Raw genomic sequence first — 17119 nt, forward strand, 5'->3', positions numbered from 1 at the left:
GCTTTGAGGTTTTCAAACTGTGTTTCCTTTGATTTTCACGTATAAAAAGCTGCGTATTCTGAGTGTTCCTTTTATTTAATGAGGAAAACAAATGCTGAAACAGGAGTTTTCTGTAGGACAGCAATGTCTGTCTGATCAATTCTAAATGGAATGCCAAGGCTGTGATTCAGAAAGTTAAGCAGGAAAACTATAAATAGAAGCACTGCTCTTTCTCAGGATTTCCTTCTGCATGATTTCCATCTTGTTCATGGCCTTCAGTAGAAGATGTTTCACTGAACACCTGACTGCAGCCATGGGGTGCTCCTTTGCTGTGCTCAGGTGTTCAGGCAGTTTGGGTGCATGGACAGAGAATAAAATTTGGGTGTCCAGTGATGAGCCGAAGGGTGGTATCAATTCATGCTGCATTCTGGCTAAATTACTTTTGCTTTTTAAAACATCACCAAGCAGAGTTATTGAAATGCAGTGGTGTAGTTTAAATTTTACTTGGGTGATTTAAAAACCAGCATTGGATATGGTGTGTAGTCCAGTCCCATCATACAAAATAAGGGACCAGTGCACTGTCCAAAGGCCAAAGAACTTTGATTTTCCCCAAGGGGAGGTTGTCCCACAGTTGATGGAAGAAAGTATTTTTCAAAAACACTTTTCAAAAACTGTCAAAGTTGTTTCTCAAAGGAGAAACAACCACTTCCTTATGCAGGGCATGAATGTATCTAAGAGCGGGATGTCTCAGAGAATTACAGGGTGCATGAGCTTTCTTTCTCAATTACCTAAAACTTCTCAGAGCTTTTACAGTTCTAACAACTGTAGCTTCTGCCTTAACACTTGAGTGGGTTCGTGAGAGAATTTGTGAGGTTTAGTATAAAAGCATCAAGTTGTTAGTCTTAGACTGCAACTTGGTGAATATTTTGTCCTCCAGGATTATCTGTTGGCATTTCCCTTGTGACACCTCTGCCAGTAGCCCAGAAATCCCAACTGTCCCGTTGTTCCCTCAGTGCTGCAGGAACCATTTGGCTGCTAGCCCAAGTTGCTGCATTTAGGGCAGGGATTGAAGCATTGATTTTCCTCCTCATGAATGGAGCAATGCCCGTGCAGGATTTAAATGATGGAAATAACTGTTCATTGCTGCCTCAAGTTCAGTTTGAGGCGGGGAATTCCATGGACATCGATTGGCTACACTGTTTGGGTGCTTGGCTTATGAGCAGAGGCATTTTGTAGGTGGGTTGCCTTATAATTCTTGTGTTAGAGTTGAGCAGGTGAACAAAAGCTTGGTTTGCTTTGACTTCTCTGAGTGTTGGACCATCAAGTATCACATCAGTGTCACTAATGTGTCATGTTTTTATTGGTGTTCAACAGTAAAAGATCCACTAAATGGGTTTTACTGTAAATTCATTCTTCCCACTTCAGCCAGGTGAGGTGTTCTCGGGGCAGTGTCCAGAAGCCTTTTGAAAGGGTTGTGTGATTTGTGATTGCAGGTAAAAATGCACCACACATCTGTGAGTAGTTACACACTGCCCTAGAGATTCTGAGGAACTGCTCCAAAACTCTGCATATCCCCACCTCTAGAAAGTGTAATTGTGTACCAAAGTTCATGTACAGAGGTCCATCAGATCATTTTGGTGTGGTTCAAATGTGTGGGATTTGATTAAATTTGAGGGGCAGGGGTTTTGCTGCAGAAGAATGTAATATATAAAGATAAGGCACAAGGTTATTTGATTGCAGCTCCTCTACACCCACATTACCACCTTTACATGGTTCAGTCTGGGCAGTACAACATGTCCTGAGGAGCAAAGAGCTTGTTCTGCACAAAACCACAGAATGGATATGTACAAATGGATTTAACTTTGGTACTACTGACTTCTTATCCTGGGGGAGAGATTGAGGCTGGAGCATTATTGCCCTGAAGGTTTGGATAATCTGGAATTGGCTTACAAACCAGGTGGCCAGGGAGGTGGTATTCAGGCTTTTTCAGGCAAGGGGCAAAAAGCATGTTCTAATTCTGTGGGGCTGGTCTCGCTGAAATGCAGTTTGTGCAGTGAAGTGAGAACAGTCAGGGCAGACTTGGAGAGGAGTTAAAGGAGCTGAGTGTTCACATGCCTACTCCAATCTTGTAATAGCTTTTTGAAGATGGAGTGGATGAATCTCTAGTAAAATTTCCATTTCCTCTGTCAGAAGGCAAGTTTTACCTCTAGGAAAAGGCTATGTTTATAAGCTAAAACAGAGCAGTGTTTACTTTCTGAAAAGATCTCAACTGTAAACTTGAGCAAAGCAAAGTCTGTGGGGAGGGGCAGCCGGTTGAATAGGATATTAACCTGGAGTTGAAGTGGGGCTGGAGAGTGACAGCTCTCAATTACACAAGCCTTTCTTCAGGTTTTGACCTTAAATAATTGGAAATATTCCTTTCTCATGCTTTCCCCCCACTTCCTAACCCAGGACACAAGGAAAAGAATTGAATCTGGATACATATTTTGGACTATATAGAGCCAATAGTGCAAGTGTAAAACAGTTACAATGAAGTCTTTGCAAAAGTGGTTTTGTGCCCCCGAGGTTCCCCGTTTATTGAAGAATAATGTGGGTTTATTTGTTATTCTTCCTTGGCTTGAAGGAACACGAGCTTAGAAATTCAGCCCAGGATGGCTACAACAGCATTAAAATAACTGAAATGGGCAGACCCTCAGCACTCCCTGTTTTGCTTTCCCTGCCCTGCAGGACAGTGGGGACTATCCCCTCACCATGCCCGGGCCCCAGTGGAAGAAGTTCCGCTCCAACTTCTGCGAGTTCATCGGGGTCCTGATCCGGCAGTGCCAGTACAGCATCATCTACGACGAGTACATGATGGACACGGTGATCTCCCTGCTCACGGGGCTCTCTGACTCCCAGGTCAGGGCCTTCAGGCACACCAGTACCTTGGCTGGTAAGTGACAGCTCGGGGGCAGCTGCTGCACGGGAACTGCTGCTGCTGAGCCACCGGGAGAGCTCCTCCTGCCTTGGCTGGGATTTGACCAGCTTGAGCAAAGCCAGGCACCATGTATGGTACAGCTGCACTCAAAATACACTTTTTAGTTTGGAAAGGAGTAAGTGGGGCACTGAGTCTCAGGGGTTCCGGTTGTACCCGGGGGCCTCCAGTGGATCCTCAGACTCAGAAGTGCTGTGCTTATGTCTTGGAGTTTGTTATTAGTTGTTCCTTTGTTGTATAGAATGTCTTAATAATTTTGTATTTTGGAGTACAAATTCATTCTTAAGGAGTGTCAAGACAATTTTATTATCAGAGAATTTCTGTCCACCAGTAAGAACAGTCTGACCTTCACTCTGGAGAAGTTTGAGGTTTGGGAGCACTGGGCCAGGGGTGAAGGGCTCCAGCCACACCACACCTTTCATGCAGCTGCCTGCATGTAAGGAGAGCCCTGGGTGCAGCATAGGAATAGGAATAGGCTTTTCTAGAGTGTATTTCATCAGACCTCTATGTCTGCTGTAAGATGGATGAATTGCTCTCTACAAGTAACTGTTTTTCTCCAATTACAAAGTAATACCAGGCTTGGATGTTGGTGCTTAAAGCTGGTCATGTCAAGTGACAAGGAACACATTTTATTGCAAGGTTCACCTTTACAGAAATGTATCAGAATCTGAATATTGCTACAGCCAATATTTGTTACTGATTTAGTCTTTCCACAATCAGCCTCATACAATTTTGCTCAGTTTCTGAGTGTAATACCCAGTGTCCAAGAGAGTCAATCAGAATTTGTTTACATTTTCATCTCTCTTTATGAATTGAAGCAAGAGGCGGATTTCCAATGATACTGAAAAAACAACTCAAATCTGGAGTGGAGTTTGATTTTAAAATTGAAACCCCAAACCTTCATCTCACAGTGACTGAACTCTTGTAAACTCATCCCCTCGTGCTTTTCATGTTACTCAGCAATGGGCTGATAAAACCTTGAATTATGCAGGTGAAACCTTCCAGGTTTAGAGTTTCCTTTACAAATGGAGCGTCCAAAGGTGAGCACTGTTTGAGCCACAGGTAACCTGCTGGAAATACCTGCCTGTTATTTAAACTGTATCCCTTTCCATCTGATGCCAGCTGCAATTCCAGGGGATTTTGATTTGCTATTTGCTCAGATTGGGGTTGATTGTTTTGTAGGGAAGAGTTTATGGAGTGGGGTCTGTGCACTCTCCCTTGGATTGGTGGGTCCATCCCTGCATGGGATGTTTGGAAAGTATGAGGGGCTTGATTGAAAAGGCAGGAAACAGCACCACACGTTTGAGATGTTACCCAGGGCCTCTGCTGTGTGGAAGAAGGAGTTCCCATTGTTTGGAATGGATTGTGTAGCTGGAAACTTGTAGCAAGGAAAAGCTGAAGCTAAAACCAAGGTTATCACAAACTAACTTCAGTTACTGCATCAGTTACACTGTACCTGACAGTGTGCTGGGAACAGGGCCTGCCAGAGATCTCCAGCACTTACCAGTGACAATACCAGCGACATTTACTTATTTGTTTGCTTGTTTTAACGAGCTTGAGAGCTTTGTTTTGATTCTGCAGATTGCCTTCAAGCTGTGTTTGCACATGTAATTATGCTGCTGTCCTGCAGAGCAGAGGTCCACATGATGCCGGGGAGCTCAGTCTTGATCAAGTTTATGAAAATCTACTTGTAGAATTTCAGTTCTGGAAGGAGTGTTTTTAAGGTCCTTGTTTTCAGTTCCTCTGTGCCAGTCAATTTGAATGAGAAATTATTCACTGTAGCAAGAAACTTAAGGCAAGAAGTACCTGTGGGTTCCCAGCTTTGAGCAGTAGCAGGATAAGTCAGAGCAGCTTCTCTTCTGCATTGGTGAGGTTGCTTTCCAGATGGCTGTGTGCCAGGGCAAGGTGGGTGTTTTCTGAGAGTGTGGATGTGCTGAGGAAATGGGGGTTTTAGCTCTGATTACAGGTAAAGACTCAAGTTCTGTCTTCTGCCTTTGCAGCTATGAAGCTTATGACTGCTCTTGTGAATGTTGCCTTAAACCTGAGCATCCATCAGGATAATACACAGAGGCAGTATGAAGCTGAGAGGAACAAAATGATTGGCAAAAGAGCTAATGAGAGGTTGGAGCTGCTGCTTCAGAAGAGAAAAGAGGCAAGTGAAAAGATGATTTTTTTTTTTTGCCTGTTCATGTGCATTCCCTCCAACAGAAAGCCCAGGGTGGTTTGTGACTCGAGTGCCATAGTGAGAAAGAGATGAGTTCTGCAGTGGTGTTTGTGTGACCTCAGACCTATTACTTGGGCTACATTAAATCCTGTGTGAATACATTCAGCTGAGTTTGTGCCTGTTTTGCACTCACAGGATGATTCCTGTTCTCAGGCTTCTCTGTATGACCAGGCAGGAAGAGTCTCAAGTTGTAAGTAGTGACTGTTCTGATTATGCAAAGAGATTCTGACAAGAGGATCACATTGTCTCTCCCTGCACTGCCCATTTCTCCCTCTGATCCCTGCAGTTATTCCATAGTATCTCATTACTGCTTCTTGTTGGAGCTGCTTTCAAGGAACACTGCAGTGGGGCTGTAGAACCTGGGCTCAGGGACAAGAAGCTGGGGAGACATTGAAGTCACTTTTCAAAAGTACCAGTCTGGCATTAGGGGAAAAAAAAAACATTAGAAGGTTGCTGTAATCATCTCTAAATAATTTAAAGTATTATATCATAGGAAATTTCAGTTTAGAGTTGTCCTTAAAAGAAACTTAAAGGTGACAATTAGAAAATTAATACATATACAGCCAAACAGCCATAATCTGTAAAGATGCCAAGTAAAACTCATGGGAGTGATTGAAAAATTGAAGTTTATGTGACTTTGATTAAAATTTTTTATTTTTAATATATTAGTTTTGAATATATTTCCTCCACCACAGTTTTACTCCGTGGTAATTAAGGATGTCTGGGTGCTTTACCTGTGTGCACCTTAGATTCTTTTAGGTATAACTTTGACTCAGAATTGCTTGACTTTATAGTCTTTGTTTGGGGATAATTACAATTGTGTATTTTTTTTTTACCCCTATATCCTTAACACAATTATATTTGGTTTTCACAGTTCTTAAAAATCATGCATTAAGGCACAAAGTAAGAACAATCTCTCCATGCAAAAGAAACGTTTTAAATGAAATATCAAACTGAATGCCAGCTTTAAAGCATTTTGAAAGGCAAAATAGCTGGAACAGAGCTTGTATTGCAGTTCCTGACATAATGCTGTGTATTCCCAGGGTTTAACTGTGCTGAATTTACAGGATATTCTGTGCTGGCACTTTGTTAGACGATTCTTTTGATGAAGTGCCATCACAATAAACCCTCCTAAGCACATCCACACGTGTTTATCTTCCTCAAGTACCCGAGGGACAGCTGCCAGGCTGAGTGTGGCAGGTGAGTGGGAGGCAGAGGGGAGGGAGCAGTGGCTGAGTGTCCCTTGCCCTGTCACCCCCTGCTCACTGATGGGGAGTCTCTGCCTTGTCAGGGGCCCTCTCAGCTCAGCTGGGGGATTTCTGTAGCAATCTGCCACCAAACACAGCAAGTCGGGTTGTAGCTGCTGCCAGGAATTCAAATCTCCTGCTTGTCATACATGTCTTTTTGAGCTCCTGAAACTGCCTGCAGAGTCAACAAGAGAGTGTTTCCCTCATTCCTCACTTAGGTTCAGGAGTGGGGAGTATTAAATCACTTTTGCATTGGTAAGAGCAGGAATCCCAAGACACAGATGTTCTCTCAAGATGCCTGAAGTTAAGCACTCAGATTCAAGTCCATGATCTAGAAAAGCTGAGAGTGTAAAAAGCAATTACAGTTTCAGAGAAAATTCATTACTGAATCTAAAATACGTCTGGGAATTGTATCCTTTAAATGTTAGTACACAGAGGTAGAAGGGAGCTCACATGGACCTACTGAATGGCTGATTCTGCTTCTACACCAGCTCTGCCCCAGCACCTGGAGACCTGGACCAGATGATTTGCGTTGATAGTGAGCTGTGAATTCTGGGCAGAAGAGGGAGGAAGCCATCCATGCTGTCCCTTCATCTGTGCTGCTTCATTTTGCTCTCAAACTAATGTCATCTTCAGCGTCTCGACTGTCTCATGGCTCAGGAAGCCCAGTCTGTCCTACCTCCTTTCTGTGCTGTGTTCACATCCCAATGATTCCTGCCCAAGTTCTCCAGGAGCTCCCCTTTCCCTGTCAGGGCCGTGGTAGTTTCTCAGAAAGCCTCCTGAGCTCCTTGGTTCATTCCCATTCCCATTTTACTGCACACCCTGTGCCTCTACCCCCATGTTCCCGTGGATGTTTGTCTGCCTGCAGTCATCCAGTGGAGGAGTGATTAGAAATTCATGCTCCCCTTTGGGTTACGAATTCTTGAGCAAGCAGTTAGTCTGTGCATATTTGGGTTGAGCTGATGCTGAAAGCAGGGCTGTTCCCAGAAGCTGTGTCTAGATATGCTTGTTTTGTGTAGAGCCCTGTGGTGTACACAGAGCTGGGGGGCACCAGCTTTACCCCTTGTACAGAATCCCTTTTACTGTGGAATTCATTTCTTTGGCAGGTTTTTGGCAATTCAGTCAAGAACACTTCATGCCTTGTTTTCCCCACGTGCAAAATGGAGACAGCACTTCCTTACATTTTAGGAAACTGGGAGGCTTCATTGACTGATTTCTGCAAGCTACTTATGCTCTTACCTGGAAGATACTGTAGAAATATTTATAAACAAGGCTTGAAAAACATAAGCCCCTGGGTGAAAGTGTTTATGAGCTCCTGCCATGCAGGAAGTCAAAGAAGCTGCCTCTGGCTGTGAAATATTTTATCTGTTAAATATGCACACCCACAATTATCCAGGTTTCATTATTTTACACATATGTGCACTCTGTTCTAGCAAGGCTCTGTTGTGGTTTTTGTGCTGAGAATATGGGCACATTTCCATTCCCACACATCATGGGGCCCTGCTTGGACAAAAGGAACACCTCATGGAAGAACAAGGGCTCTGGATGTGGGAGCAGGGCTGCTCCTAGAGCTGAGTGTATAAAATTGGTGCCATCTTATTAAAAAAGATGCATTTAGGTGTAATTAAGTCATACTTACTTAGTGTAGTACAAAAGCTGACAGTATGAGAATGGTGTAATTAATTCCAAGTTGTGTTAGCATATTCATTGGCACAAGGTGAGCTTCCAGTAGTACTTGCAAAACATGCCCATATTATGTAGGAAATACAAAGTTTTTTAAAAAACCACTCATATTTATAAAACACCTTTCTTGTTTGGGATTGGGCTTTGGGTTTGGTTTGGCTTTTTGCAGCCTAAGGCCCAGATGTCACATGTGCTTCAATTCTGGAAAGCGTCCTGGTTCTGAAACCCCGTTACCCTGGGTGCTGAAGTTTGAAACAACTGACAGTCAGACTTAAGATTGAGAACATCTTCAGCTACTTTCTCTAAACTGAGCATTAATTTTGTCCAAATTAATCTTTGCAGCTGTCACTCCCTCAGCTCAGTCTCACTGTGGACACAGCACTGCTGACATTACTGAACACGTCTCTGCTTGTCTTGTCTTCAGTAGCAAAAATTGGTGATCACTTCAAAGGCCTAATCTGAAACTGCATTGATGTTTGTAGTGAATGTTGATTTTCTTCCATTAAGACATTTCGTGTGTAAAAGTAAATATTTGTATGTATATGCACACAATACAGGCACTTGCTGGAAAAGCAGAAATGGAGATTCCTCTAAGGTGCTCTTCCACGGTCTTCCAAAGTTTCCCGACCAGGAATTGCAGAATATGAAATTATAACAAGCAATGGGATTTTATTTATTTGTTTTGTTTTGTTTTTTTGCAGCTACAAGAAAACCAAGATGAAATCGAGAATATGATGAACTCTATTTTTAAGGGTATATTTGTTCATAGATACCGGTAAGGAAATGCTAACAAAGTACAGCCATAACAAATGGCAGGGGCAGGTTCTGTGCTGATTCTCTTGTGCTGTAATATTGTAGATGCCACAAAAGCACTATGAAAAACACTCGAAGTTGTGGAAGAACATATTAAGTATAACCCCCCCTTAATTCCACAATAGAGCCCATCCACACAACTTTGTTCTAATTCAGTAAAATGGCTTTAAAGAGCTGTGGGAATGTGGGATTTGAATGTCTGTGATTTGAAAAGAAGAGTTGTCCAGGGTGGGAGCTCAGGCTGGACATACCTTAAATTCATCAAATGGTCACTGCATATCTTGGCTGCTGAGTGTCTTCAGCCTTCCTGGCCTTTTGTACGGCTTGGATGTGAAGCAGATTGGGAATATGGCTTGTCAGAGAGCAGAAGTCTTTTAAAATAGATTTAGGGTAGTTTTACATCACAAGATGCCTCAGAGCATCTGCAGCACCTTAGTGCAACCAGCTCTTTAAATGTTAATTGACTTACTGAAGTCAGAAGATAAAATTCAAGGATACTAAACTATGCAATTAACCTTTCAGTTTTAAATTCTGGTTTAAAGTTTTAGAATTTCTGAAATCTTTTAGAAAAATGACAGAAAGCAAGAAAGGTTGTATGAGCAGAGGGTTAGAAGGTGGTGAGGAGCCCATAGTTCAGTTGGACAGAGGGGTGATTGTAAATATGGAGAAAAACAAGCAGGAAAGCTGGACAGGTTTGTGCTGAGAAATCTCTGAGTGTGCCCCGTGGAGCTGGAGCTTGGATCTTCAGTACCCAGCCTGGTGTGGAAGGGAAGGTTGTAGTTTATGGTCAGTAAGCCTTGAGCTGCCTGGCAACAGAAGGGTGGGTGTAGGGCCAGCAGGTAAAGGAGCGTGTGGGGTCAGAGCACTCACTGTTTCCTTAGGAAAGCAGCTTCCATGGCAGGGAGGTAAAAAAGCTAAAGAAATTAAACCCTAAGAGTATTCCCATTTCTGTCCCCTCAGAATTCAGCATATTGTATCAAACAAGAAGTCACTTGAAAATATTTTCCTAGTAGTTCATGCTCTTGTGTGAGGTTGGGAAAAGACTCGACCTGTTATGGTCTGGTTTTATCCTGCCAGGCCCAGGGGGATAAAAATGGAAAGCATTTCAAACTATTATCTGCTTTCATAATTTCTTAAGCATTCCTTCTCTCAAACAGTTCAAATGTTTTATAAACTTGACATGATTTTACAGTCCTTAGACCAAGTGGTAATGATTTCAAAAGAATGTTATTTTAATTACTCCTAGAGAATAAATCCTGTCCCATAATGGGATTCAGCCCCAGCCACAGTGATTCATGCCTAGGGACCTTTGTAACTTAAATTACAAGTCCTTGATCTAAACAAAACCCCCAGAACTCTTTCATTCAGAATGTCTTCCTACTGCTGTTCTTGCTGTAGATTGGCTTCAAATGTACTGGAAGATTCCAATGCTCACTTCTCTCATTAAAGAAAAAAAAAAAGACTTGCAGAAATAGCTGAACAGTTTTCTAAGTGTAATGCTAGTCTAGTGTTAACAGCAGATTTGGTGGAAAATTGAGATATTCCTAATAAACACGCAAGAAATGTCCTCACCTCATTGCATATTTCCTTATCTTGTTCCTGAATCACTTTTTCTCATTATTTCTGTGCTGGTTTATGACATATTTGGTTGTCCATTAATTTTATTTTTAATCTAAAACTGAGAGCATCAAAAGGAAGACGTGAGAGTAAATTCAGGGTCAAGGTGCTGAGCTCGTGTTGACCGTGAAGCAGCAGAGATGGTGATGGGAAGAATTCTGATTACAGTCCTACTTCGTAATATCCTTTTGTTTTCAGTGCTCACAGAGCTTTTCCTCCAGATGTGACTGTCCCCCAAAACAGAACTAGGACAGTTTTGGCTTCTGGCAGAGCAGAATGGGGATCCTGGGCCTGAGGGACGCGGTGGGTGCAGGGTTTCTGCAGGGCACTGAGCTGTCCTGAGGGAATGTTTGGGCAGGACTGACAGGAAAGGTAAAACTGGCAAAATCTAGATGGCACTCTGTTTTTACAGGGAAGATACTTGTCTCCTTCCAAGGTGTTGCCTTCCCTCCTGCTGAGTAAATAGGAGGCTGGTGACAAGTTACATGGGAATTGCACTCTGGGAAACCAGAGGGTTGCATGAGCAAAAACTAGAGGGGATATTGGATGGCAGTCTTGTGAGGAAGCAAAAACCAGTCAGCACAGGGAAATGAAAACCCAAACCAAACCAGAGAAAAATCCATTTCCCTCCACCCTAAATGTGTTATCCTAAGGAGGTGAAACATATCTCCTAGGTGACAGGAAAGTGTATTATGTTTTTATGTCTTTATGGAGTCCAGAAAAAAAGGTAGAAAAGACATTTTTGTCCAGTTCTCCTCATAATTACATCCTCAAAAAGTTTACAAACTGCTGAGCAGCCCAAGAGACAGGTCCAGTTGGGTTCAACTGGCAGTGGTATGTTATTGTGGAGCTGCAGCATTCCCTGTCCCTTGGGTGAGTGGGAATTTGGGATTCCAGCTCTCAGAAAGCCTCAGGCAGGTGAGGCACCCTCTGTTCTGTCTTTGAGGAAGTTGCATCACGGGGGATCTCTTTACCAAGAGTAGGAACTATGACCAGGAGCTAAACTGTATTGAACTGTGTAAAGATTGGAAGAATTAGAGTTTAATGACAAGGAATTATCTAATGCACAGCAAAGGTATAAAGGTTTTTGGGCTGTGTTGTGTTTGATGCAGCATTGTATGGGCATGGAGTCTGTGTTAGTGATTCCTGCAAGGACACAAAGGATATGAATTGGTGAGAGTTACCTGGGAGATGCTGGTGGGGTGGGAAAGGGTGTCACATGAGTTCTTCTGCCTCTTCAGCAACTTGAGTGTGTTTGCTAGTCCCACATGCCTTATTCATGATTCTTTTCCCCTTTTCAATTATACTAAATTTCAATTATCCCCTTTTTATTATACTAAAATCTTTCAATCAGTGGAATAGCCTTTTTTTTTTTTTCTTTTAAATTACCAGCTTGGAGTGAGTGTCTGTCCATAGTGCCTGGGGATCCCAGAGGAGCTTTTCAATCACGAAGCAGTTTTTCCCTGTCTGCCTGGGGAAGATTGAATGCATGCTTACAGAAAACATCGTTTCTCCTGATTTTTGGCTGGCTGTGCTGCATGATTAAATAGTTGTTGACATTTGGGTTCTTTTTGGGATTGCCATTAAATCCTTCCAAAATTCTTCACAGTCAGTAAATTTCTAAGGTGGTGAAATACCCTACTTGGATGTGAGGCCCTGGGCTGTCATCCCCTCATGGAAATGCCTTTGTGGCTCCTTTGTGTTGTTGTGGCTGCCCTATTTTCTTGATGCACACAGGCCAGTCCTTTAGACTGTGCTGTAAGTCTTGCATTCTTGCTTTTAAAATAGTTGTAAAGTAATTCTGTACAAGGGAATTGCTAATCTAGTTTAGTATAAAGCAGTACACAAATATATATGTATGAATACATTCATGGTTTTAATTCAGACTTCTCTCCATTGTGCTGCATTCCCCATACCAAATGCAATTGCTAACCCTTGAATGTGATATTTTAGCACAGCTGTCCTTACACTTCTCAGCCTGTTTGAGAAGTGCCCATCCTGTGGTTTGTCTGCACTGTGGGTGGACACCTGCCCTGGTTCTGAGCTTGGAGAGCCTTCAGGGGGTTTGTCAGAGCAGCTCCAGGGGCCGTGTTTGGGGGTTCTGAAGTCGGTGTGTGTCTCGTGGGCAGGGAGGGCTGGCAGTTGTTGGGACCTTCCCCAGAGTTTCCCTCCCATTCCTGCAGCAAATGCCTGCTTTGTGCTGGTCCATCAGCACAGTTTCCTCCCTAGAGTTTAGAATTCCTGTAGAGGTTTCCCATCTGACCCTGTGGGACACTGTGACTCCTGTGGAGCCGTGGGTGTCACCTCGGAGTCTGGAAGGTCATGGACAGTGCAATGGCACCGAGGGAGGTGGAGCAGTCAGAGGTGGAAGTACATGGGCAGTTCCATTATGGAGTGATCATGGCTTTGTTGCACTGCTTTGGGTGTGTGAACTTGTGCAAGAAGTGTCTTGACCATAAGAGTGAGTGTATTTTTATTTATATTCAGTAAAATTGAAGACTTTAGGAAAAATACGTTTTCTCTTATTTTGCAATTATTCTCTTACTTGGAGCTTGGAATTTCTCTCTTTCTTTTTTTCCTGTAAATCGAATTTCATTTTGGGGCTCTGTTGGTCTGTTTTAGAATTAAATTGATTATTACTTTTCCGAGAAGATTTTTTAAATAAAAATACAGAACAAGAATCTCAATTACAAGCAAGTGCAGTGTTTGTTAAGCACCAGGCATTCCCTTCTTCTGTGCAGCGGCTCTTTCTGTTCCTCTTTTATTGCAGCTGAAGTTTGGAGCTGTGAAGCAGTGCCAGCTGGAGTGGCACAAGTGCTTTCTCACAGTAGCAGATGTCTCAGAGCTGAGATGACTGAAGGGCCAGATGGCCCCAGTCCCTTTCCCGTTGTTGAGCCGTCGTTCCTGATTAGTGGCTGTGCCTTGCTCCGTGTCAGGCAGGCACAGAGTGCCAGTCACATGGAAATCCTGTCCATCCCTCAGCTCTCTGGTGATCTCTCCAGACACTTTCCTGCTGCCCCTCCTCAGGGAGCAGCTGCTGAGTCTGCCTGAGATGTGTCTCTGCCTCTCCCATCACTTACCACAGTCAGAATGTAGGAGAAAAGCAAGAAAACTGGAGGAAACCAATGTTGAAGTGCAAACATTCCCCTGGGGTTTGGGGTAGGGCTTTCATGTGGGGCATGAAACAATATCTGTTTATGTACCTAATTCCATTCTGCTCCTCTGGCAGGTGCCTTTGGTTAAACCAAATAACTTTTCCCACTTTGCAGTGGTTCTACACCTCGAGCTGGAGACAGCCAGGGCTGCAAAGCAAATGTCAGGGACATGGTTTCAGAAACAATTGTCCAGAGGAGGTCTGTAGCTTGGATCATAATTCTCTTTGAAAAGAGAGAGGTAAAAATTGGAGTAATAGACTGTGAAGCAAACTAGGGTGAGAATTGTTTTACATAGTGGAAATATCATATCAGAATATAGAAATACTGAAATTATTAGATCAGTGAGTTCAGGGACAAAGGAACAGAAAATCAGTGAGATGGCAGTGGGAACAGTGACAGGTCTTACCTAGTGAGGCTCATCAAAAGTAAAAGCACAGTATTACAGAGAGGGCAAGGGGATTGAGAAGTAAATGCTCTGTACTCTGGTTCATACTTGTTCTGTCCTTTTTTCCTTGGTAGTGATGCTATTGCTGAGATTAGAGCTGTCTGTATTGAAGAAATTGGAGTCTGGATGAAGATGTACAGTGATGCCTTCCTGAATGATAGTTATTTAAAATATGTTGGCTGGACACTACACGACAGGGTAAGTATTGTGTATTCCTGCCCTTGTGTTACTTATATTACTGCCCAGGCCATGCTTTGTGTATCGTCCTTGGCTTACAAAGAGATTGTTCTGTTCTCTGACCTGCTCCCTTTAAACCAGGCTATCTCTAGGGATGTGCTTGCACTGGGATGCAGCACTCCCAGGCTGCCTTGGTTCCTCTGCTGTTGGTGCTCTCAGGCTCTGATGGAACATGTTGGTAGATACGTTTCCATGATGCCTTTCTTCTGATTACAAGAGAAAGAGAAGCCTCCTTGGGCCACTCATGAGAACCTCTGTCTGAAGCAGGATGGAACAGAGATTTCCACGTCTTCCATTTACATTGATCAAAGGTTAGGGGCAAGAACATCTCTGGATCCCCAACAGACACCACTGGCTCCACAACCAGTGGAGTTCCCATCAATTCACTTTCCCTTGAAGAATCTTTTCAAGGTTCCCTTTAGCTTTTTCCTCAAAAACTTGTTGAAACGCCAGGTGGAGGCAAAAGGATTTGTATCCAGAGGGGCTTTTCTGTGTCAGCACAGCTCTCAGTGCTGGTGGCACCCACAGCACACTGTGGGGTGGGAGCAGCTCTGAGACCCACCCAGGTCCTGCAGCAGGAGTAGCCCCTTCTGAACACTGGTGGAGCAGGGCTTTGCACTCTGGCTGGTGGGGGTTTGTATACCAGGCAGAAGTGGGACTGGCTGTCCTCCTACTCCCACCAAAACCTCTAGAAACACTTGTTTTACTCTAAACTCTTTGCTAACATTATCCAAGGAAAACAAAGGAGACCTACCTGTGCTGTTGAAATGCTCATTAAATTCCAGCATCCTGATTCAGATCATTCTCTTCTTCTAGAAGCACTGGTGGAAGAAATCAAAAGTTTTCAAGTTCATTCTGATGACTTACATAACTGATATCTAACAGCTGATTCTTTAGAAAGATGATTTTTCAATAACTTCAAACATCATATTAACACAGAGGATATGACTCGGTCACTTGTTTGCTGAATCACAGAATATTCTGGGTTGGAAGGGACACATAAAGATCCTCAAGTCCAGCTGAAGAAGTCTGAACAAGATCAGTTAGAAAGGCTTTCACAAGTGGAAGAAGTTGGCTGCTGCTGGTTCTTGCAGCTACAGCTGACAGGGATCTGCATTCTGCCTTGATTTGGATGAGCAATTTCCTTGTTAAGGGTATCCTCTATGCTCTAGAGACTGGACATGGGATTTCTTCCTCTCTAAACGTGAAGTTCTCAAACTTTTTCTTTACAAACTTTCTCCAAACTTTTACATTAGATCTCATTGTAAGAAGCTGAGCAGGAGGAAGATCCTGCTCAGTGCTGCACTGGACCTCGAGCAGTGTGGAGTCCAGAGACACAACCCTGTGTGTCAGGAAAGCTTGGACATGGGAACACGGCCATCCCAGGGCATGGAGGCACAGCTGCTGCTCCAGCTGTGCCCCCTTGGTACCATTGTGTGCCTCACTGGTGCCATGCTCCAGGAGGGAAGATAAATCAGTGGGGAGGGCAGCTCAGAGGGGAGCATTAGCATTTTACGTGTGCTGGAGGGCTTCATTTGTTACTGGGACTTATAATTTAAAATAAATTCTCCCTTGAATAATTGCAGTGCATTTCTGGGAGCGCATCCTGAACCTTGCAGAACATTTCCACAAAGCAGCACTTGCAGAATGTAGTTCTTGCAGTTGGCAGCTCTCAGCCCCTTGCAGTGTCTGTGAAGTCCATCCATCTCTCCCCTCACTCCTTTAACCATCTGTGAAATGCAGCCGTTCCTCACGGCGCTGTCTCTGACTGGTGTCAGCTTCCCACACCCTTATCTGTCACATCCAGAGATTTCTCATGTCATGTCCAATACTTTCTCACATCCTCTTCAGTTAGTTTAACCTCAGGCCAGGGTCTAGTCATCTGCCTGCAGCCTTGACATATGTTTATACCTCAGCTTTTTAAAAATCGACGTGTTCCTTCATGTTCCTTCACCGGAGAAATTTTAAATTGTGGTGTTATGGTAAAAAAATGGGCCATCTGGACCAGGCACAGAGGAATTCTGTCAGGCTGCTCTCCTGCCTCTGCTCTGGAGTATTTGTCATTGCAGGCCTCAGAAGTGCCTTGGGGTTTTAAGTCTTTAAATCACTGGTTAATCTGTTTAATGTGAAGGTATATGTGATAGGTGATATTTTTTGTTGCTGCAGTGTATATTTGATGTATAGAGTGAGACAGATTGTGGGTACAATGGGAAGAGTCTGAGGCAGGTGAGCCACGTGTCAAAGCATGAAAAGGGAGAGAATGGAGAGAAAGAGACATTTGGGGAGGCACAGAAAGGAGGAGGAAGGTGCAATGGGAAGAATAGATTGGAAAAAGATGGAATAAGAACCAATTAAAAATGCAAACCATCCAGAAGTACAAGATCCCTTAACAGCCTGGTTTTCATTGGCACTGCCTGAAAAACTTCCCAGCTGGTAGCCAAGTTCCTTGATTTTGCTTGGCTTTGATCAGGATACAATTTTTGCTCTGATTGGTATTTAAAATATTGAAAAATGAAGGCGGAGGCAATAGCCACGAGGTATTGCATTTCACATGGACAGCAGTCGCCCCAAAATGATCACCTTCTCTGGAAGTTGGTGCTACAAAAAGGAGAGGAGGCAGTGGTGCAGGACATTGCTGAGCAGTTTCATGTTCTACTCCAGAAGACATACAAATGAAACCACAGAGAACACAGAAGTTTAGTTCTCTAATTTGGGAAATCCTTAGGTTTTGTATGTTAATCCTGT

At 43.4% G+C, this 17119-nt stretch overlaps 1 protein-coding gene across 4 annotated transcripts in view; it reads left to right on the plus strand.

Moving 5' to 3' along the window:
• STAG1 (stromal antigen 1) overlaps nucleotides 1-17119 on the plus strand; it is a 163513-nt gene that overhangs the window by 94478 nt on the left and 51916 nt on the right. For all 4 annotated transcript variants that reach the window (XM_017826205.1, XM_017826208.1, XM_017826206.1 and 1 more), the window contains exons 7-10: nucleotides 2707-2911; nucleotides 4954-5105; nucleotides 8809-8882; nucleotides 14212-14335. In XM_017826205.1, the coding sequence (XP_017681694.1) occupies nucleotides 2707-2911; nucleotides 4954-5105; nucleotides 8809-8882; nucleotides 14212-14335 (555 nt within the window). The remainder of the gene's footprint in view (nucleotides 1-2706; nucleotides 2912-4953; nucleotides 5106-8808; nucleotides 8883-14211; nucleotides 14336-17119) is intronic.

Source organism: Lepidothrix coronata, unplaced genomic scaffold, assembly GCF_001604755.1.
Source record: "Lepidothrix coronata isolate B3197 unplaced genomic scaffold, Lepidothrix_coronata-1.0 Scaffold125, whole genome shotgun sequence".
Taxonomy (NCBI): domain Eukaryota; kingdom Metazoa; phylum Chordata; class Aves; order Passeriformes; family Pipridae; genus Lepidothrix; species Lepidothrix coronata.